A 23,852-nucleotide genomic window follows, 5' to 3' on the forward strand; every position below is an offset into this window, starting at 1 on the left:
ACAAAAGTTACAGAAAAAAATAACTTCAATGTCCGAGGTAACATGAACAAAATAAAATAATTATCTATTCACCTACAAGAGAATTGCTACTTTTTGCTTTTATTGTTGAAATAATACTTAACTGTAGAAAAACCAGAAAACACAGAAGGAAAAAAATAAATAAAATCACCTGTAATTCTCTCAGGAATAACCACTATGATTAATGAAAGGGTTCAAAATATTCCATGTTTATTGTTTTTATTAATTATCACATAATATAAACATTCCCCCTTCTCTCTCCATTTCTCCCTTTTTTGTCACTGCTGGAAATTTTGAGGGACAGGAAGAGAAGGCACTAGGGAGTGAACAGTCCTTTCCCAAGTAGGTAAAGTGGTGGACTGAAATGAATCAATTGGTGCCTGGAAAAAGCAATAATGTTCATTGGTTTTTAGAATACCACAAATTGTAGTAACCCCTACAAGATTACCCTTCAGGCACAGGAGTGTGGGGGTATATAATGAGTATGCGGGAATGATGAGCTAAACAAACAAGAGGTCAGGAAACATAACAGAATTCCTAATATCAAATATCCCATGTCCAATTTGTCAGCACCTTCAGAGGAGGTAACCTGTGGGCACTGCTCTGGTGGTGGTCTCCCTGTTGGGAACTAGGTTCCATCATATGAGACAAATTCATCTCTAGGGCAAGCTCTTGGATTGGGTCCATGTGGCACTAATATATACTTCCCTGATCAATACTCCAGCTGATTATGTAGAATACTCGTGGCTCTGTGGTGTTATGAGGCTGAGCTACTTGCTGAATCTGAAGGCAACAATGAGGCTTTGAGCTTGATTTGCAAGTAGCTATGCACTAGCATCCAAGCACACTGGCTAGAGGTCTTGCATCATTTAAGCAATTGGTTATTTCAGCAGGCCTCTGGCCAGGACCTCAAAACTGAGTCAAGACAGCAGAATAAAATAAAACAAATTTATATGATAAAAAAGTATAAACAAAACACTACATTATACTTCTCCTAACCCCTAGCAATTGCAATTTGCTTTAAATTGCAAAAGGTAAAGTCTTATGGATTTACCTATTCTGGATTTTCCATATAAACAAAATCAAACAGTATGTGATCTTTTGTATTTGGCTTCTTTATTTAGCATAATCCTTCAAAGTTGATTTATGTTGTGACATGTATCAGTGTTTCATTTCCTTTTATTTCTTTCTATGGTATAGATATATCACATTTTGTTTAGTCATTAATCCGGTGATAGTTGTTTCCACCTTTTGACTACATTTATGTAAAACTTATGGTTTTGTTTTTTAAATATCAGTTTTCAATTCTTTGTGGTATGTAATCCTCAGAGTAGAATTGCTAGAGCATATGGTAATTCTAAGTTAACCTTTTTGAAGAAATGCCAAAGTCTTTTCCACAGCATCTGCAACCATTTTACTTTCCCACCAGCAAAGTACCACAGTTCCAATTTCTCCACATAGACACCAAAACTTGTTATTCTGTTTTATTTTTAGTCTCATCCTAATGGGTGTGAGTGGTATTTTATTGCGGTTTTTGTTTGTATCTCCCTGTGACTAATGATGTTGAGCATCTATTTTTTCATACATTTGCTGCCCATTTGTATATATATCTTTTGAAGATAATCTATTCAAGTCATTTGCCCACTTTAATTGGGCTGTTTGTCCCGATTTGTTGCATTTAAAAAGCTCTTTATGTATTCTAGATACTATACCCTTCTGAAATGTATAATTTACACTTTTTTCTCTCAATCTTTGGTTTTGTTGTTTTGTTTTTTTTTTTTTTTTACTTTTTTGATAGTACCCTTTTTTTTGCTTCTTTAATTGACATACAGTTGATGCCCAATGTTAAATTAGTTTCAGGTGTACGACACAGTGATTTCAACAAGTCTATATGTTATGTTATGCTCACCACAAGTGTAGCTGTCACCATACAATGCTTCTACAATCCTTAACTATATTCCCTATGCTATACCTTGTATCTCAGTGACTTATTTATTCCATAAACAGAAGCACGGACCTCCCATTCTTCATCATCCATTTGCCTATCCCTTTACCCCCACTCCTCTGGTAACCATCAGTTTGTTCCCTATATTTACAAGTCTTCCTCCTTTTTGTTTGTTTCTCAGATTCCACATATAAGTGAAATAATAATAGTATTTGTCTTTCTTTGGTTAATTTCACTTAGCATAATATCCTCTAGAGGTCAATCCATGTTGGGGCAAATGGCAAGATCTCATCATTTTTATGGCTGAGTAATATTCTATTGTATATATGTGTACCACATCTTCTTTATCTATTGATGGACACAGATTGCTTCCATATCTTCAGTAATGTAAATAATGTAATAAGCACAGGGGTGCATATATCTTTTTTAATTAGTGTTCTGTTTTCCTGGGGTAAATACTCTGCAGTGGAGTTACTGGATCATATGGTATTTCTATTTTTAATATTTTGAGGAAACTCTAGACTGTTTTCCACGGTGGTGCACCAATTTATATTCCTACCAACAGGACATGAGTGTTCCTCTTTTTTCCATGTCCTTGCCAACACTTGCTACTTTTTGTCTTTTTGATTCTATCCATTCTGACAGCTATATAAGGTGATAACTTACTGTGGTTTTGATTTGCACTCCACTGATAATTAGAGATGTTAAGCATCTTTTCATGTGTCTATAGACCATCAGGATGTCTTGTTTGGAAAAATACTTACTCAGGTCTTTTGACCATCTTGTAATTGTATTACTTGTTTTTCTGGTGTTGAGTTACAAAAATTCTTCACATATTTTGGATATTGGCCTTTTATCAGACACCGGTAGTGTCCTTTTAAGCACAAATGTTTTTCATTTTTTAAATGACATACAATATATGTTTCAAGTATAAAACATAATTATTCAATGTTTCTATATATTGTGAGATGATCACCAGAATAAGTACAGTTAACATCCAGCATCACACATACCTAGATGTTTTTCTTGTGATGAGAACTTTTAAGATGTACTCTCAGCAACTTACAAACATGCAATAATATTATTAACTATAGTCAACATGCCACACATTAAATCCCCCTCCTTATGTATTTTATAACTAGGACTTTGTATCTTTTGACTCCTTTTTCATTCATCTTCTAACCCCTGCCACCTTTGGCAACCACCAATCTGTTGGCTACATCTATGAAATTGTTTTGTTTTGTCTCTTTTGATTCCACATATAAATGAGATCATTTCAGTCTTTGTCTGGCTTATTTCACTTCACATAATGAATGCCTTCAAGGTCCATCCTTGTTGTTGCAAATTGCAAGATCTCTCTATTTTTGACTAAGAATTCATTTTATGTATATACCACATCTTCTTTATCCATCCATCCACTGATGGACACTTAGGTTGTTTCAATATCTTGGTTATTATAAATAATGCAGCAATGTACCAGGCAGTGTGCATATCTTTTTAAGTTAGTGTTTGTTTTTTTTTCTTCAAATGAATATCCAGAAGTGAAACTGCTGAGTCATTTGACAGTTCCATTCTTAATTTTCTGAGAAACTTCCATACTGTTTTCCACAGTGGTTGCACAAATTTACATTCCCACAAAAAGTACACAAGGGTTCCCTTTTCTCCACATCTTTGGCAACACTTATGACTTGTCTTTCTGATAATAGACATTCTGACAAGTATGGAATGATATCTCACTGTGGTTTTGATTTGCATTTCCTGATGATTAAGTGATGTTGAAAGTCTTTTGATGTACTTATTGGCTATCTGTGTCTTCTTTGGAAAAAATATCTATTCATATCTTCTCCCATTTTTTAAAAATTCAGATTGCCTTGTTTTGTGGCTAAGTTCTTTATTTATATCAGATATTAACCCCTTATCAGATTTATGATTTACAAATATTTTCTCCCATTCAGTAGACTGTCTTTTCATTTTGTTGATGGTTCCTCCTGCCATGCAGAGTTTTTTAGGTTGTTTAGGTTGTTTTTAGCTTGTTTATTTTTGCCTTTGTTAGCTCTGACTTAGGTGGATTTAGGTGACAAATCCAAAACAGCAAGTAAAAGGAGTGAACTAGATTTCTCTGAATCAACAGTAGCTTGACCTCTAAAAAAATGTCAGAATAAAAAACAACTTGTAGAAAGTTATATGATGATGTTTGCACGTATAGGAGGATTAGGAGGAACTTAACTGAGGAAAAAGTGGGAGAAGAAGGGGGAAAATGGTGGGGGAAAGGGAGAGAGGCAAACCATGAGAGACTCTTGAATGTTGACAAAAACTGAGGACTGATGGATGTGGGGGGGAGGGAGGATGGGCATGGAGGAGGGCACTTGTGGGGATGAGCACTGGGTGTTATGTGGAAACTAATTTGACAATAAACTATTTGTAAAAAAGTTAAATTAAATTAAATTAAAAAAAGAAAGTTATATGATGTTTGATACTATTTGAAGAATAAAAAAGAAACCATGCATTGTGCTTAAATATATATATATATATATATACATATATATATATATATATAAAAGTATAAAAATATACAAATTCCAGCTAGAAAACAGAATTTCATAACGTCGTCTTCAGGGAGCGAGGGAGGAAAATGGAATGGTTGAGGAGAATACAGATCACATTTAACAACTTTATGTACTTTAAAATAATCAAAAGTAATGGCAGGTATAAATTTGTTCATTTAATGGCAAGTATAAATACTTTATTTTTCTATAACACAATTCCACAATAGGGGTGTTAAATGTTAATTCATCATTGAAAATATTTTACACTTTATTATCAACAATGAAAGTGACTGATATATTCTATTTGCATTCTACCCCAGTTCAATTTACAACTGCAAAAATCACCATGTTGTTTTAAATCTCCAAAATTTTATTAATAGGTTGACTAAGTATTATTAATACTCCTAAGTATAAAAGAGAAGAAGACACAGCTTAAATGAATATCAAATGACTGTATTGTGTATAGCACAATGTTCCTTTGAGAAATAAGTAGCAGGCCAATTTTCAATGAAAATGAAACATTTAAAGATGTTAATTTCTTTTAGCTGAAACTTTTTTATAACTAACCATCTATAAATCTATAAAATACATATCCATTTACCTCAATTTTTTTCATATAAAATCCTTTCAGAGCTTCAAGTTCTTGGTTCAGCTTTGAGTTAATTAGAGGACCATGTTTATTCATGTAGTCTAAATCTGCTTGAAGCTTTGCATTAGCCTCTTTTAATTTTGCCTTTTGTTCCTCAAGATGTTCTAGTTGATAAGCTTTATCTTCAATATGCCATTGTAATTCTACAATATCTCTCAAATAGGCCTCATGTTCTAGACATACAATAACAAAAGAAAATCTGATTTTAAAACAAAAGCTCCAGAAGGAAATCTTTATTTGATAAAAGTAAAATATGAAATATTTTACATTCCAAAATTACTTATCTGTGAAGTTTACTAAATTTAATATAAATTATTTTAATAACATATTATAAAATATATTGCTTTCATCATTTATCATCAAAGGGTTTAAAATATATGTTTACAAGATAATTGTACAAACACTGCTTATAACAACCAATGTACATATGGGGTTACATATAACCACTCTATGTAATTACAAAATGAGAAAAATTGCAAGAGTAGAGGCCTTCTAAAATCATCTAGAAGTAAAATGATGAGATAGGAATTATAAATATCAGAAAGCAAAAGGAAAAAATAAGTATGATTTTCTTTTGATACAATTATATATCAAAACACAAAAGAATCAACTGAAAATTATTATAAATAGAATAGCTCATGTTAAAAAAATGCTTATTCCTATAAGCCACTGAGTTCCAAGGTGATTTGTTTCAAAGCATTATTATGGTAATAACTGACATGGTAATCACATGACAAAACAATGCAAAACAAGTTTAGAAGATTTAACACTGTATTAGTAATGAGGCCTTCTTCCACAGTAGGAGCATTCTTGGGAACATTTATACAGGACACAATTATCTTCCTATTCCATCCTTTCTGAACTGTCAATCCCCAAAACACTCTCCTAGACTTTCTTTCATCAGTCTTACATTCATGTTCTTCCCAACTCCCTGATGACTATGTCTTCGTTTTGGCTACTTCCCATTTGTATCTCAGGACATTTCCCCTTCTAGGTGATATGTCTTCACCCTTCCATACTGATATTGTAATACAGTAGCTCCCCAAATTATGTAGACATACCATTCAAATCCATACATAAACCAGTCTGTGATTTTTTTTTTCTCTTCCATTAACTAATCCAGCATAGGGAAGTACCCATGGAGCCATGAATATAGGTTAAAGGAAAGACAAGGAATCTAAAGAAGCATGAACAATCAGAGTACTAGTGAAATCTGAGTCATTAGTTTATTTGTGCTTTCAGATGCTGCTTGAGTATAATAAATATAGTAAACATACTCTCCTTTTTTCAATTTTTTAAATGCTTATTTATTTTTGAGAGAGAGAGACAGAGTGTGAGCAGGGGAGGGGAAGAGAGAAAAGGAGACACATAATCTGAAGCGGACTCCAAGCTCTGAGCTGTCAGCACAGAGCCCAATGCAGGGCTTGAACCTGTGAACCACAACTTATTTCTGGTTATCTTTTTTTTTTTTTCTGGTTATCTTTTTTATAGGAAAACAAAAGGACATTTGCTAGATTATTGGCTGCGTAGTGCTAGTGGTTGTCATTCTTGGTAGGGGGATGCAGTGACCAAGTAGAGAGGAAAGTAGTCAGGGGTATAAATACCCCACCCTCACTATTCTCTGTTATCGCCCATGGTCTCTTACCACTGAACCCATTGGTTGCACTAGCAGGAAGACAGAATATCAAAAATATCTTTGATGAGGTGTATAATGAATAAGCTTCATGGACCACAAACAAAAGATACAAGTGTGAGTGGGCTGGTTAGGGAGATGGATGGATCTAGAGCAGTAACCACAAGATATCTAGAAAAAATTGAATGTCCTTAATTTTCTTATAAATTAGAAGTATAATTTTTTAAATTATCTAAAATTCTTTAAACATCATATTTAATACTAAGGCTGTTAAGAAGATTAAAAGTGTTTGCTGTCACATAAGCTGGAGACTTTGAGAATTTAAAGACTATAAGAATATATAATTCTATAACCTATAAAAAAATTCATAAAATTTAGAAATTGTATTCTAAATATATCAATATGAAGGCAATATATTCCTAAAAGTACAAAGTTTTTCAGTAATACTTTACAAATAGAAGGCACTTAGAAACTATATAGTAATAATGAATTTAAATCTTATTGCATATATTAGCTACTTAAATAAAATAAACCGGATGAACATAAATGTTCAAGTTGATTTTTTAATAGCTTTTTAAAAGATCTTTCAGTAGATTTTTACATAAAAGATAGCCCAAGCAATAAATTATCACCAATGGCAAAAATGAATTCCATTACTGAAAATGCATTTATCAGGAATCTAGAATGTGCACACATGTATATCTCAATTTAGTTTTATTTTGTCAACTCCTTGAGTAAAACTTCATATAAACCATGAAATACAATATCTACTCTTATAAAGGCTAATGAGATTATATAGAAATTTATCAGCAAAATATTAAATAAAACCAGCTCCCACTGATTCTTCTTCTACTAATGAAAAGATGGATTTCCCAAATAATTTTTAAACATTGCAGATGACTCCTTGTGGATGTGAATATGAATCTGCTCAAGAACCTACTAGGATCCAGAATTTCCCAGGATTCCTATTCCAGCCCTATTTTATTTTTGGTTGCCTCTAACACACCAATATATGTGCATGTATGGACTTATATATTGCAAACTGATGCTATGGATTAGTAGAGTATGCACATCATAAATTCTACTCAGAAACGTTGTTAATATGAACTCACTCTAAGCCTGAATAAAATAGCTGTAGAACCAAATATATTGTAAAATATACTACTTTAAATGTATGGGTAGAAAAATGTCTCCCTGAGTTTAGAGCACTTTTTTGCATAATTTTTAGAATTAACTCTTTAGTAAAAGGTAGCAAAGAGCACAGACTAAGGCTGAGTTAAATTCATCCAGTCTAGGCTCTGGGATACTTCCCATTTCTTGAGTTCTGCTCCACAAGAGAGTAAACAAATGGTGAGTTCAATCTTTGAGCTCAGTAGTACTTTAAAAGGAAGAAATAGTCATTAAACCTACATTTAATTTCACTAAAATAACATAATTGAGGAACCACTGGAGACTGTATTTTGTCTAGTGCAATAAAAGCAAAACTAAAAACTCAAATAATCAAGAAAGAAAATGAAAAGAATAAAATTTTTAAATATAAGTAAAAGTTCTGGGGTGCCTGGCTGGCTCAATCAGTACAGCATGCAACTCCTGATCTCACAGTTGTAAGTTTGATATTACTTAAAAAATAAAATCTAAAAAAAAAAAAAAAAAAGAGCTACTGGAGTACTTGGCTAGCTTACTTGGTAGAGCCTGTGACTCTTGATCTTAGGGTTGTGAGCTCAAGCTCCACATTGGGTATACACATTATTTAAAAAAAAAATTCTTAAACTAGATAGATAGATAGGTAGATAGACAGACAGACAGACAGACAGATAGATAGATAGATAGATAGATAGATAGATAGATAGATATAGATAAAGGGTTGTTTTTTGGTGTTTTTGGGGGGTTTTTTTTGGTTTTTTTGACAAAGACAGAGAGAGAGAGAGCAAGCAGGGAAGAGGCAGAGAGAAAGAGAGATAAAATCCAAAGCAGGCTCCTCACTGCCAGCACAGAGTCCAACAAGGGGCTTGAACCCGCAAACCGCTAGATCATGACCTTAGCTAACATCAAGAACCAGACACTTAGGGGTGCCTGAATGGCTCAATTGGTTGAGTGTCTGACTTCAGCTCAGGTCATGATCTCACAGAGCCCTGTGTTGGGCTCTATGCTGACAGCTCAGAGCCTGGAGTCTGCTTTGGATTCTGTGTCTCCCTCTGTCACTGTCCCTCCCCTCTTCGCTCACTCATGCTCTCGCACGCTCTCTCGCGCTTGTGCTCTCTCTCTCTCTCTCAAAAATAACTAAACAATGGGGTGTCTGGGTGGCTCAGTCGGTTAAGCGCCCCACTTCAGCTCAGGTCATGATCTCACGGTTCGTGGGTTCGAGCCCCGCGTCAGGCTCTGTGCTGACGGCCAGCTCAGAGCCTGGAGCCTGTTTCAGATTCTGTGTCTCCCTCTCTCTCTGACCCTCCCCTGCTGTCTCTCTCTCTCAGAAATAAAAATTTAAAAAAATATTAATAATAACTAAACATTAAAAAATTAAAAAAAAAAAAAAAAGGAGCCGGACACTTGACTGAGTCACCCAGTCACCACTATAAATAAAAGTTCTAACCTTTTCTTGCAACTCCCTAAAATGCATACACCCTACTTTGGAAATTGTAGTTTTAAAAGACATATAACAAAGGTGCATGTAAATTTTCATTCTGACACATAATTTAATGTCTCATAATAGTAATGCCCCCCTTTTCCACTCAAAAGTGTCTTAACTTAAATGATAGGATTTTGAGCACCCTAATATAATCCACTTATAAAGCATGTAAATCCTGAAATAAAATTAACTGAACTAAAGTTTATTTATAAGCAAATTCTAGCCTCAGCAAAATCATGTAGTCAGGTATGTTTGACAGGCATGTTTGGAGAATTAAAAAATCAAATGCTTTTAGATTATTTAATACTTTAACACACGGCCCTTACTCTGCAGTGTAAAAAGCCAGTGTTTCCTTTCTAAATATTTGTTACTTACCTCTTGGAAACATCTCGAGTCTTACTGTCTGCTAAAAGTTCCTAATGAAATCTACTACTGAATTCTCAAAAGCATATTCATGTTGCTAAAATATCAGTTTAAAGGTCTTTTAAATATGTGGCCAATGATACTAACTGGAAATAACTTAAATTTCTAAACTTCAAGTACTCAAATAATGTAGTCATCATAGGAAATACGTGCCAAAAGTCTGAATACCATAAATACTGTGGAGTTTCCAATGAACACCAAACCAGGGAATGTCCAGGTTTGCTCAGTGCAGTCCCAGTTACATAACTGAACCCAGTATTATCATCAGTAGCATCTATCAGAATTACACTAATTTAGATACAAAACAATACGGCCACCGTTGATTTATTTTTCAGAGCTTCAATTGATTATCCATGCCTCTTGAATAAAGTAAATAGCCATATGAAAAAAATCCTTATTATTACCTTTCTGCACAGCTAGTGGGATTTCTTGGAGTCTCCAGATTGACCATGAATCAATTTTCATGTGAATCTTACTCTTTCTGGACTTTTGTTGCTTTAAAGCTTCTTCAGCTTCTGCACGGTCAGTTTCTAGACTTTTAATGAGATGAATGGCTTCTGATAGCAATGTTTCCATTTCCTGCTTTAATTTTGAACACTTTTCATCTTAAAATAGAAATATGTATTTGCATTTGTTAATGAATAAGCCTATAAAGTAGGTGGTGAGAACATAGGTACTATCATATTATTCTTTTAAATATTTATATGTTTAACAAGAAAATTTCAGAAAATATGAATTAGCCTTTAAAGACAGCTCTATTATAATAGAATCAGAACATTAATTATAACCTTTGAAGACAGATTTTTAAGTGAACATTTTATAAAATAATTACAATAGCTAAATCTCAAGCAATAGCTTTATGTATGTTTTACCTAAAGAGAAACTGCTTTATTCACAACCTATATTAAAGAGCTTTATTTTTAAATTATGCTTGTGTTTATCTGATGATTACATCAGATAAAGACTGAATATCCTCAGATGATTCCTAGAATCAAGACACTTTATTTCTTATCAGATAATAACATCTCTAGTTAGCCATACCAGGGATTCATCACTTCCAAAGTCTATTTATTCTGATATAACACAAGTTAACTCCTGTAATGAGATATATTTGTGATTCCTGGTTCAAAGCTCTGAAATTATACAGTTTAATGTTAATGGAATGATTAACATGGGTATTCATTCATCTATTTATACTAGAAACATGTAGAGAGCCTGTTATGTTCTAGGCAATACACTCTCTCCCCAGAGAGAGCAGTAAAGAAGATGGATATGGGTTCCACTCTGGTGAGACTTATACTTGTAAACAGTGACTTTTCCCAAAATGTGACATGACAAGAAGACATAAACACAGAATCAAGAAAGGCAAAGCCTCAAAGAGCTGAGGCTAGAGGAAAAACAGTAAAAGTGGATGAGGAAAAAAGACAACTAAAAGACCTCACTTTTATTTTGTTTTACTTTGGACAATACAGCAATAATTTTCTAGTTATAAGTGCAAGCTCAGTGGTCACACAGTTTCTACTTCCTTTTTTTAAAATTTTTTTTAATGTTTTATTTCTTTCTGAGAGAGAGAGAGAGACAGCATAAGGAGGGGAGGGTCAGAGAGACAGGGAGACACAGAATCTGAAACAGTCTCCAGGCTCCGAGCTGGCTGTCAGCACAGAGCCCAACACGGGGCTTGAACCCACAAACCATGAGATCATGACCTGAGCCAAAGTCAGACACTTAACCGAATGAGCCACCCAGGCGCCCTGCACAGTTTCTACTTCTAACCTAGTAGACCAGTCACAGAAATTCTGCATGCTGTCTGAAAAGATTTCTTAAGAAACAGGTTTCTCGACTGTAATGCATAAAAATTATCTTTTCATGGACTGGCTCTTTATTTGGTTCCTATTTTGGTTTATTTTTCTCTCCTTTCAAATTCTACCACATCCTGGATATTTTATATTGTTAAGTGTCTGGGTTTTTTGTTTGTTTTATGACAACATACACAGTGAACACTGTGTTCTCCAGCCAACTTATGATATATTCAATTCCTATAACAAGACTTCAGTCTGAAATGTGTGGTGAATTAATGCCACGTCAAATTAGAGCACATCTCATGCAATATAAATATGTTTTGCCAAATATGTCTATCATGTTTGTACAAGATGTCTTTTGTACTGTTTCTATGATAGCAACCTAAAATAAACGCTGTGTTTATAACTTGAGATGCCTCCAATTCATTGTATTTAATCTATCTTTCAATTTTTTTCTAGAATATCATTTCAATTGGTTTTACTGTTTCATACTAAGTGAGCAACCACTTGCAATTTTTCTTCTTTTTTTTAGCACAAACACCTAATAAATCTTCCTCAACTTGATACTGTCTTATACTCTGGGATCAAATGTATGAGTTTACAGTAAACATAGCTGTCTCACTGTTATCTTGTGGTCATTGATATATTTATCTTATAGCATTTGTCACGTGAAAAACTAATTAGTAATGAGGTTTTATTTTTCTTCAGTGTAGATATAAATAATAAAGTGGAAATAGTAAACACAGAGCTTCACTATGAATGAAAGTTGTGAAAAACAAAGTATTAGTACTTTTAAAAAGTCCTGAACTCATGAGGTGTTTGAGTGGTTCAGTCCGTTAAGCAGCTGAGTCTTGATTTCTACTTGGGTCATGATCTCAGTTTGAGGATTCAAGCCCCACATCTGGCTATGTACTGACAGCATGTAACCTGCTTGGGATTCTCTCTCTCTCTCTCTCTCTCTGTCTCTCTCTCTCTCTCAGCTCCTCCCCTGCTCTCGTGTTCTCTCTCTCTCAAAATAAATAAACACTTTTTTTAAAAAGTCCTGAAATCGGGGTGCCTGGGTGGCTCAGACAGTTAAGCCTCCAACTTCGGCTCAGGTCATGATCTTGAAGTTCACGGGTTCAAGCCTCATACTGGGCTCTGTGCTGACAGCAGGCCTGGAGCCTGCTTCAGATTCTGTGCCTCCCTCTCTCTCTGCCCCTTCCCCACTCACACTCTGGCCCCCTGTTCTCAAAAATAAGTATACATTAAAAAAAGTCCTGAATTCATTAGTTATCTCTCATGAAAATAAGATGTTTAACAAATATTTGTGGTGAAGGTAGGAAGAGGTGTTCAATATAATATTAAAACTACAGGGGTGCCTTGGTGGCTCAGTCCATTAACTGTTAAATTCTTGATATCAGTTCAGGTCATGATCTCATGGTCATGAGACTGAGCCTCATGTAGGGCTCTTGGTTAGTGGAGCCTGCTTAAGATTCTCTCTCTCCCTCTCCCTCTGTCCTTCCATTGCTCACGAGAGCAGGTGCATGCATGCTCTCTCTCAAAAAAAAATTAATTCAAATATGTTGAAGTAATTTTAACACAATTTTATTTCAGTATATAAATTGTACATTTTGTAAACTGTGACAAGATATTAATCTTTATATAATTAATCTTTATATATAATATGTATTAATCTTTATATATATATATATATAAACACACACACATAGCAGAGCCTCCATGTCCTATATGGTAACCATGAACCATATGTGACTATTTATATTTAATGTAAATTAAAATTAAACCTAAAAGTTGAATTCCTCAGACTCCCTAGCTACATTTCAGGTGCTTAACAGCTATATGTGGCTAGTAGCTACTCTACTGGATGGTGGAAATAGAGAACACTCTGATTATCCCAGAAAGTTCGACTGGACAGCCCTGAATTATAGTTAGTTTCTTGAGAGGTGGGAAGGGATCATTATCTACTTAGGACCCAGCCGAGTATATTGTTTAATAAATATTTGTTGAGTTTTGTTGTTTAATCTAATAATATAGAAGGCTCTTTCTTCTATTAGATACTCACAAGAATTATAAAACTTTTAAAAATGATTATTGTGATAATTAAAATATATTAAATGAAAAGTCAATGAGCTTTTAAATATAATTTCACTTATCTAAGCGTGAGGTATGATTTTACCTCTTTCTTCTTCTGGTTTGACTTCTTTCACTGGTGTAGCAATGCTCCAATCTTCCTTCCACTCTTCTGTGGAAGAAGTTTTGTACCTATATAAAGGGAAAGAAGCAACTTAAAGCTAGTAAAACAAATTTTAGGTGATTCTCTTACATTTTAAATTTTAAATAGTTGTGGTGAAACTTACTATGCATGCTAATGCTACTATATGGAGAGAAATATAGCAAAATTCTGATACATGATGGGTTTTATAATTCGTGGTAAATTAATAGAAATTTACAGTTTCTTACAAACTTCTTACAAAGTTCTTTACAAATTAAAGTTTCTCTCCTTATAGTTGCTACTGTATAGGAGAGAAACATAGCAAAATTCTGATACATGATGGGTTTTATAATTCATGGTAAATTAATAGAAATTTAAAGTTTCTTACAAATGACCTGAAAATATTTCAGGGGATCTTAAAACAGTTCTTTTTTGAAAATGAAATGGGTTAGGCTTGGGTGGCTCAGTCAGTTAAGCATCTGACTCTTGATTTCAGCTCACGTCATGATCTCATGTTTCATAAGACCAAATCCCGCATCAGACTCTGTACTGATGGCCCAGAGCCTGCTTAGGATTCTCACTCTCCCTCTCTCTCTGCCCTTCCCTAGCCTGTGCTCTTGATCTCACTCAACATAAATAAACTTGGAGAAAAAAAAAAGAGAGAGAGAGAAATTGGTGTTTCTTGGAGAGTGTTTTATCTGTAAAAGGGGAGTTTATTGAGAATAATTTGAGAGCTATTTCTCTGACTTCAGAGTTTAGCACTTTCTGAGACACCAAATTAAATTACAAAACCAAAAATGCTATTTCAGATTTGAAATTATAACGTGTTTATGAAATATTCAAATTAATATGCTATTTCTTTTCTAAAGAATTTTTCTAGGTAAAGGGCGCCTGGGTGGCTCAGTCGGTTAAGCGTCTGACTTCGGCTCAGGTCATGATCTTGCAGTTTGTGAGTTCGAGCCCCGCAACAGGCTCTATGATGACAGCTCAGAGCCTGGAGCCTCTTTCAGATTCTGTGTCTCCTTCTCTCTCTGCCCTTCCCATGTTCATGCTCTGTCTCTCTCTATATCTCAATAATAAATAAAAGTGTAAAAAAAAAAGAATTTTTCTAGGTAAAGTTCTATATAATGAATAATATAGAGAGAATATATAGAGAATTTGATCCAATTCTAGAATCCAGACGTTTTCATTGTAATCAAAAAGAAGTATATTTCCTCTGCTGAAAGTTATAAGAAAAACAGTATCAACAATAAAGAAGGGAGTTATTTTTATTAAATTGTTATTTTTCTTATTAAATAAGTATTATGAATTAAAGGAATCTCATACATACCAAAAATCATAATATAATTCACTTTTTTAAAATATAACATAGAATATAATATTCTAATGATATTGCAATTTTTACAGAATTAGAGTCATAAAATATTACATGCTGTTATAGTTACATGACATTGTTTCTGGTATATTTGACTACTGTTTAATATTTCTGATAACTGCATATTGTGTATCTCCTTGTTCCACAATTTATTTAAGAAAGCCTGTTTAATATGATGTCAGATAAGTATTCATTATATTTTTCCTATCATTTTAATTTCATTTTTAAATATGTTTTAAATACTGTATTTTTTCCTTGCTTGTTTGCTTTAAAAAATGTTGAATCAGTACATTGTATTCTTGAAATGAATATAACATTGTGTGTCTACTCAAATAAAAGAATTAATTAAAGATGGAAAAACAATTGTCCCAGCATCTATTACTAAATAATGCTCTCCCTACTCGCTTGTAATACTAATTACATGATATACTAACTTATTACATATCATTGAACCTATTTTTGTGTATTTTATTCTAAAATTCATTTAATTCGGGGACCAGCAAAGTTTTGCTTTAATTCTTATATATATATTTTTTAATTGAGGCAAAAGTCATATTACATAAAATTAACCATTTGGAAGTGTAAACTATAATGGCATTTACTACATTCAATGTTGTGTAATCATCATCCCCATCTACTGGTTAAACATTTTCTTCACCTCAGAAGAGCAGCCTCTGATTTGTTAAGCAACCTCTGGCCTTGCCCTTCCCCACCAGCCCCTTTCAATGACCAGTGTGTTTCCCATTTCTATGGATTTACCTGTTATGGATATTTTATATAAATGGAATCACACAATAAGTCACTTTTTGTGTCTGGCTTCTTTAACTTAGCATAATGGTTTAGAAGTTTATCCATGCTGCAGCATGCATCAAAAGTTTATACTTTTTGTGGTTGAATAATAGTCCATTGTATAGATATACCACTCTTTATTTATATATTGCTCCATTGAAAAATCTGAGGCTGTTTCCACTTTTTGGCTGTTGTGAATACTCATGATATGAACATCTGCACACAATATTTTATTTGAACACCTGTCCTTTTGAAATCTTTTCTGTACACACCTCAGAGTGGAACTGCTGGGTGATGTGGTAGCTCTAGGTTTAACGTTTTGAGGAACCACCAAAACTATTTTTTTCGAAGTGGCTAAACCATTTGATATTTCCACCAGCCATGTATGAGGTTTTCAATGTTGAATAAAAGTGACAAGAGCAGGCATCCTTGTGTTCTTCCCGATCTTTGGTTGAAAAATTTCTATCTTAAACATTAAGTATAATGGTAGTTAAGGGTTTTTCTTAAATGTACTTTATCATGTTTTCCAATCCGTTTTTTTAAGTATTTCCATCATGAAAAAAAGGTGCTGGATTTTGCCACATATTTTCCACATTAATTGAGATGTTCACATGGGTTTGCCCCTTTTATTACTATGGGTATATTACACATTGATTAGTTTTGTTATTTTGAACCCCCCTTATGGTTCCTGCAAGAAAATCTCACTTGATCATGAGATATAATTCTATTATTATGTTGCTAGGTTCAGGTTGCTAGCATTTTGTTGAAGATTTTTCCATATACATTCATAAAGTCATTGGTCTACATTTCTTTTTCTTGTCCTTATCTGGCTTTAGTATCAGAACAATGCTAGCCTTGTAAAATGAATTGAAAAGCGTTCCCTTCTCTTCCATTTTATGAAAGAGTTAGAGAAACACAGGAATTAGTTCTTCTTTCAATGTTTAGTAGAATTCACCAGTGAAGCCATTTGGTCCTGGGTTGGGAGATTTTTGATTACTGATTTATTTACTTGTTACAAATCTGTTTAGATTTTCTACTTCTCAATCAGTTTTGTTAGTGTATGTGTTCCTAGGAACATGTCTATTTCATCTTGGTTATCTAAATTTGTTGTTCATAGTATTATTAATTGTTCATGGTATTATAGCCCTTTTTATTTCTGTGAAGTCTATAGTAATGTCCCTAATTTTTTTTTCATAAATCAAGTCTTTTTCTCCTTTGTCACTCTAATCAAAGGTTTGTGAATTTGGCTGATCTTTTCAAAGAAACAAGGTTTTATTGATACTATTTACTGTTTTTTATTCTTGACTTATTATTGTTTCCTTTCTTTTGCTAGCTTTAGCACATTCATTTTTTACTAGCTCTGTAAGATATTGAATTAGGCTATTAAAGTCAAATTTTCATTTTTAATGTTAGCACTTATCGCTATAAAGTGCCCTCCAAACACTACGCTGCTTTTGCTGCATCCCACAGGTTTTGGTATACTGTGTTTTCATTTTCATTCAATTAGTATTTCCTAATTTCTTCTGTGAATTCAGCTTTGACTCACAGCTTTTTTTTAAGCATGTTGTTACATATCTACATGCACACGGATTTCCTAGATTTCTTTCTGTTCTTGATTTCTAGTTTCATTCCATTGAGTCAGAAAGGACTTATTTTAATTCTGTCAGTTTAACTCCAGGAATTTTGAAGTTAAGTTTTGGGTATGTATATAATTTTTATATACTCTTGATAAAATGATTTCTTTATCAAGATGTCAATTATTCTTTGTCTTATAAGCTTTAACTGGAAATAAATACATAAACTTAAAAAAAGCACCTACTTTTATCATTTTGCTACTTCTTTTCTATAATACTTAAAGAGTTTTCATTCTTTAATTTCTCCATAATTGCCTTATTTTGTAGTTAGTTGATTTTTTTTTCTAGTGTATTTAGTTTCTTTATTGGATTTATGTTGGTGTTTTTGTTTAGAATTTTTCTTAGTGGTTCACTGGCGATTATAATTAACATCTTAACTTCATAAAAATTAAGTTTGACTTAAAATCAATGTAGGTTCAGTAGTATTGAAAAAATCCTGTTCCTTTGTAATTCTGCTCCCTCCCTTTATGTGTCTTTTTTTATAAATTACACATTTATCATTTATACACTGTGTGCCTACACACACACACATGCTCACACATACACACACACACACACACATACACACACCCTTTAATTTGAAAGAGAGTGAGAGTGTGAGCAAGGGAGAGGAGCAGAAGGAAACAGAGACAGAGAGAATCTTAAGCAGGCTTCACACTCAGTGTGGAGCCCAATGTGGGGATCCATCCCAAGACCCTGGAATCATGACCTGAGCTGAAATCAAGAATCAGAGGCTCAACCGAATGAGCCATCCAGGTGCCCCTATGTGCCTATTAATATAGATTTATAATTTTATCCATTTATCTTAAAATTATATAGGAAAATAAAAGAAATGCAAAATAAATACGCATTCATATTGACTTTTATACCTATCTTGGTAGCTATATCACTGTTCTTCACTTCTTCATATGGCTTCAAGTTACTATCTAGTGTCCTTTGATTTCTGCCTAAAAGACTACCTTTAGGATTTCTGATAGAAAGTTCTGCTAGATATGGAGCCCCTCAAATTTTTGTTTATCTGAAAATATCTTACTTTCTCCTTTATTTTTGAAGGACACTTTCGCAAGATTCAAAATTCTTGTTTGGCAGTTCTGTTTTTTTTCTTCCAGCACTTTAAATGTATCATGCCTCTGGCCTCCATAATTTCTAATGAGAAACTGACTTATTTTTACTGAGGATCCCTTATTCATGATGAGTCACTTCTCTCTTGCTATTTTCAAGATATTCTTTTCTCCCAGGCTTTCAATGATTTGACCATAACATGTGGATCTCTGACTTTATCCTGCTTAGAGTTCACTAAATTCAGTAAAAGTATATCATATCTTTCTTAATTTGGGAATTTTTAGCCAAATTTCTTCAAATATTCTCTTTTTCTCTTCCCTGTTACTCTTGCACTCTCATTATGCATATATTTGTATTTGTGGCGGTGTCCCTCACATCTCTTAGGCTCTGCTCATTTTACTTCATCCTTTTGTCTTTCGGCTCCTCAGGGTGAAGAATCTCAATTGACCTATTTTCAAGTTCACTGATTCTCTCCTCTGACTGCTCAAATCTGTTGATGAACATCTCTAATTAATTTTTCATTTTAGTTACTGGACTTTTGAGCTCCACAGTATCAACTTGGTTCTTTTTTATAATTTCTATTTCTTTGTTGATAATCTTAATTTGTTGAGACACTAGCTTCCTAGTTTTAACTTTGTCCATAGTTCCTTTATCTGTTTGAGAATATTTAAGATAGTTTATTTAGCTATTGTCCAGTAAGTCCAATGTCTAAGATTTCTCAGGGACACTTTTTAAAAATTTCTTTTCCCCACTTGTTAACGGCACAAACTTTCTTTTTTGCTTTGCCTGCTTCATAATTCTTGTAGGAAACTGGACATTTTAAATAGTTTGATGTAAAATGTAAATAAGATAACCTTCCCTTTGTGGACTTTGTTGTTGCTGTTTTAATGTGGGTTGTTGTTCTTTGTTTACTAGTAGTTCTTCAAAATACATTTTGCGTGGCCACTGAACTAGGTGTTTCATTAGCTTACTGGTAAACTTATGTTTTGTCCAAATTATCTTAGATCAAAAAAAGGTCAAAGAAAAAAGAAAGAAGGGAAAGAAAGTGAAAAAGGAAAAGGAAAAGAAAAACAAACAAACAAACAAACAACTCTCTCAGTCCTAGCAGACTGGCTCTGTGTATTCCTTTAATACTTATCCAGGCTGTTTACAACTCTGCTTCTATCTTCAGTTCTCCCCTGCACCGATCCTAAAGGTCAGCTGGAGATAAATGATCAGGATCTTCTTGGATCTTCCCTGAACACGTGTCTGACACTGGTCATAGGTGTGCACTTCTGGATGCTCCAGCATATACAGCAGCTTTGAAGAACCCTATTTCCCCCATGTATCTCTTTTGCCCACCTCCTCTTTCCTAGGCATTTCGATCTGCTTTAGCTTGTCCCCACTGTTAGGTAAAGCCTCAGACAGAGGTGGCCAGTATATGCCTTTAAACGCTTTCAGTAAAGACTGCCTGTGAGTGCTTCCAGCTGAGTGATTGCTCTAAGTCAGGCAAAACAAAGACAAGCCTTTGTGCTGGTTCTTCAAGGAGTCATCAGACAGGTCAAAACACTGAAACACAATTCTTTGAGAATAAGGTCCATATTGTTTGCTCTGGTACTAGCAATCTACACAAGTACAGGCTGCTCTCTTCATGGCCACCACTGACCTGGGAGCCAGGGAACGGCAAGTGGGCAATTTAAAGTGCCACAGTGTTCTCTTAACACAATGCCACAGACACTTCATTACTCTTCCCATGGCTGCTGTTTTTAACTAAATTCAGATTTGTATAAAAGTTGATTATGACCAATTTTTGCCAACATTCTTTGTGGTGGGGCAGAGCCCTCGCGATCCCTATTCTGTCATTTGCAGTGACATCCTAAGTCTTACATTTTCAAAAATACATTTTAATATCAAATACAAAGAAAGCTGCTTTTCATTTTGTTTCTTTTGAAGTAAAATTCATATACAGCACATTAGTTATTAAAATTTGAACATAAAAACAATTTAAAAAGAATGAAAGGAGCTTACCATTCTTCAAGAGAAGTTTCAAACTGTCAAGATAAAATATCTCAATAAAAATCAAATTTTTAATATTTCAAAAAATAATAGTAAACTTAACTTATACTTAAACTCACTGATAAAACTAAGTGCTCCACTTCATATGCTCATTATATTTGGTCAAACTATATACTCTGTTATTTCTAAACCATTCATTATACTTCTACTAAGCAGACCTTTCATTATTACTCCAACCTAATTGTTCTTATCTTTCATCTTCTAAATCTTCAATCCTTCATCAAGGGCCGGTTCAATGCCACTTACTCCCAAAATACTTTGCACGTAATGAGAAGCGTATTATATCCATTGAATTATAATATATTACCAAAGAGTGGAAAACACGTAACTATAGGTATGTTCACAAATGTTTCGTTTTCTATAGTGTACCTCTTTTTAGACCATAAACTCCAAGGTAGGAGTTATGTTCTACAGATATATTCTAAGAGTATCTTGCACTGTGAGGGACAGAAATCACCAAGACCAAACACATAGTTGTAATTTTATGAGTTTCTTAGATAATCTCTAATTCCAGATGTTAGGGTGGGTAAACACGATTACTTCTCTTCAATTCCCATGTTGTAACAATATTTCTAAAGAAAAATATATATGTTTGCCAATAAAATCACTGGAACATATACTTTAGAATAATTCCCAGAAATAGAAAGAAATCAGATGAGACTGCTAGTGAAAATGGAGCAAAGAAAAATATAACTAAGAAGAGAAAAATGAAGACCATTTCAGGGGAGGTGAAAGGGCTTCTCTGTGGAGCGCATGAAAAATTCCCAGCATGTGAGAAGAAGCAGGTGAAAATCAAAGTAAATAACTGAAGGCTCCCTGTGGTGAAGCAGACTAGTCTTATTGCTTTCCATTCTGAGAATCCAGTACACCTGGCTGAAAAGATTCCTTCTAGTCATTGATGTGAGAAGAATGCTCTAGCCACACAAGATCTGCCTGAGATGGAGAGGCTGTCTAAAAATGGAAGTTGTGGTTCTAGAGAGAAACAAAACAGAACCTACAAAACTAGCAGAATCTCACATAGAAACAAACAGATGGGTAGGGAAAAACAAAGGCTGATTCATCAATGAGTGAAAATACTCTAAGGTACTACAACAAGTTCAAACGCATGCTTATTTAAGTAAAAAAAGAGTACCTCAACTTTCTTGCCTAAACATACTACTTCCTATTTACAAGGAGTTCTGGTATAATTTTTTATATACTGGATAAAAACCTTTGATGTAAGCAGTCTTTGACAGCTGCTAAAACGCAAACAAATAACAGCAGCAGCACAACCAAAAAAAAAAAAAAAAGCAAAAAAACTTATGCTCACAACCAGTAATCAGTCTGGTCCATTATTTATAAATACAGAAAAACAAAAAAGAGTATACTTAAGGAAAGATTAGAGCATAACAAATAAGAAAATTTACTTAAGATGTAACAGAAACACTAGAATGAACAAAAAAGAATAATAAATTCAAGGCATATGTATATTTCTCCACAATTAAAAAATAGAAAGATGATTTTTCATTTAAGAATGTTGTTATACAAGGAGTGCCTGCGTGGCTCAGTTGGTTGAGCATCTGACTTTGGCTCAGGTCATGATCTCATGGTTTGTGAATTTGAGTCCCAAGTTGGGCTCTGTGCTGACAGCTTGGAGCCTTGAGCCTGCTTTGGATTCTGTATCTCCCTCTCTCTCTGCCCCTCCCCTGCTCATGCTCTGTCTCTCTCTCTCTCTCTCAAAAATAAATAAATATCAAAAAAATTTCTTAAAAAAGAATGTTATGCAAATATGAAAAGACTAAAATATGTAATCATTACATTACCTATATAGATGAGAATTTAGGTTTTTATAAAATTTGCATTTCAAAACAAGGGAGATGGAAAAGCCAATAAACAATATTAAGATGATTTAAATAATTACTTGGAAGAGAAAAGGTATGTGCCTTATGCCATAAACTTCAGATCTGAAGAAGCCAAATGTAAAAAAAAAAAAAAAGATGTACTGAAATAATAAAACATTTTAATAATCTTGATATGAGGAAAATTTTGTTAAATAATACAAAATTTGTCAGATAATGCTTTTACATATAAATTTTTCAATGAAAAAGTACTGCAAATAAGTTAAAAATTACTACAAGCAGAAAAAATATATAATTAACATAAAAGAATAGAGAGATTTGTCTATACTTCTGCACATATGAACAGCAATTAAGAGAAAATTAAATACAAATGGGCAGAAACCATAGGATGCTCTAGGTGTGCTAACTAATCTATATATACATTTAGCCACATCTATGTTCATGCACATATAATTACATACACACAGATATATGTTAAATGAATACTATATGTATATTAATATGTAAAAGAAGCAATAACCTAGCATCAGGTTTTCATTAATTTGCCCATCTCCCTCATTACCTCCTACTTAATCCTCTCCTCTAAACTAGTTTCAGAATTTGCAAAACTGAAATTTTTTTGTGCTAACAGTATAACAGATTTAATGAAATCTAAAAACAAAAACTTCTGAAGAGACTAAACTCATCTACATAATAAAAAAACTGATGAATGCAGTTGTTTGAAATCCCAATGGGTTTTGCATGTAATACGACAAGCTTATTCTAAAATTTACCAGTACCAAGAACGGCCAAAGAAATATAAGGAAGGAAAAAAAGAGGGAACTACCATACCAGAGATTAAAACATATTATGGGGGCATCTAGATGGCTTGTAGGTTCAGCATCCGACTCCTGATTTCCGCTCAGCTCATAATCTCACAATCGGTGAGATGGAGTCCCACCTGTTTGGGATTCTCTCTCTCCCTCCCCCACCCACGAGCTCTCTCTCTCTCAAAATAAATAAATAATCTTTAAAAAATCATATTATGAAGCATGTTTAGTAAAATGTGGTACTATCATAGAGAGGTAAAATTAACCAGTGGAATGATGGGAGTTAGAAACAGATATAATCATATATGAAAATTTCGGGGCGCCTGGGTGGCTTAGTCGGTTAAGCGTCCGACTTTCGCTTAGGTCATGATCTCGCAGTTCGTGGGTTCTAGCCCCGCGTCTGGCTCTGTGCTGACTGCCAGCTCAGAGCCTGGAG

General features: G+C 33.8%; 1 protein-coding gene across 3 annotated transcripts in view; it reads right to left on the minus strand.

Moving 5' to 3' along the window:
* CCDC178 (coiled-coil domain containing 178) overlaps nucleotides 1–23,852 on the minus strand; it is a 431,956-nt gene that overhangs the window by 348,688 nt on the left and 59,416 nt on the right. For all 3 annotated transcript variants that reach the window (XM_039257381.1, XM_039257382.1, XM_039257380.1), the window contains exons 5-8: nucleotides 20,722–20,744; nucleotides 13,819–13,904; nucleotides 10,245–10,445; nucleotides 5,111–5,331 (exon numbers count right to left, since the gene is read on the minus strand). In XM_039257381.1, coding sequence (XP_039113312.1) covers nucleotides 5,111–5,331; nucleotides 10,245–10,445; nucleotides 13,819–13,904; nucleotides 20,722–20,744 — 531 coding nt within the window. The remainder of the gene's footprint in view (nucleotides 1–5,110; nucleotides 5,332–10,244; nucleotides 10,446–13,818; nucleotides 13,905–20,721; nucleotides 20,745–23,852) is intronic.

This window comes from Hyaena hyaena, unplaced genomic scaffold, assembly GCF_003009895.1.
Source record: "Hyaena hyaena isolate Hyena2069 unplaced genomic scaffold, ASM300989v1 scaffold_616, whole genome shotgun sequence".
In the NCBI taxonomy this organism is placed as follows: domain Eukaryota; kingdom Metazoa; phylum Chordata; class Mammalia; order Carnivora; family Hyaenidae; genus Hyaena; species Hyaena hyaena.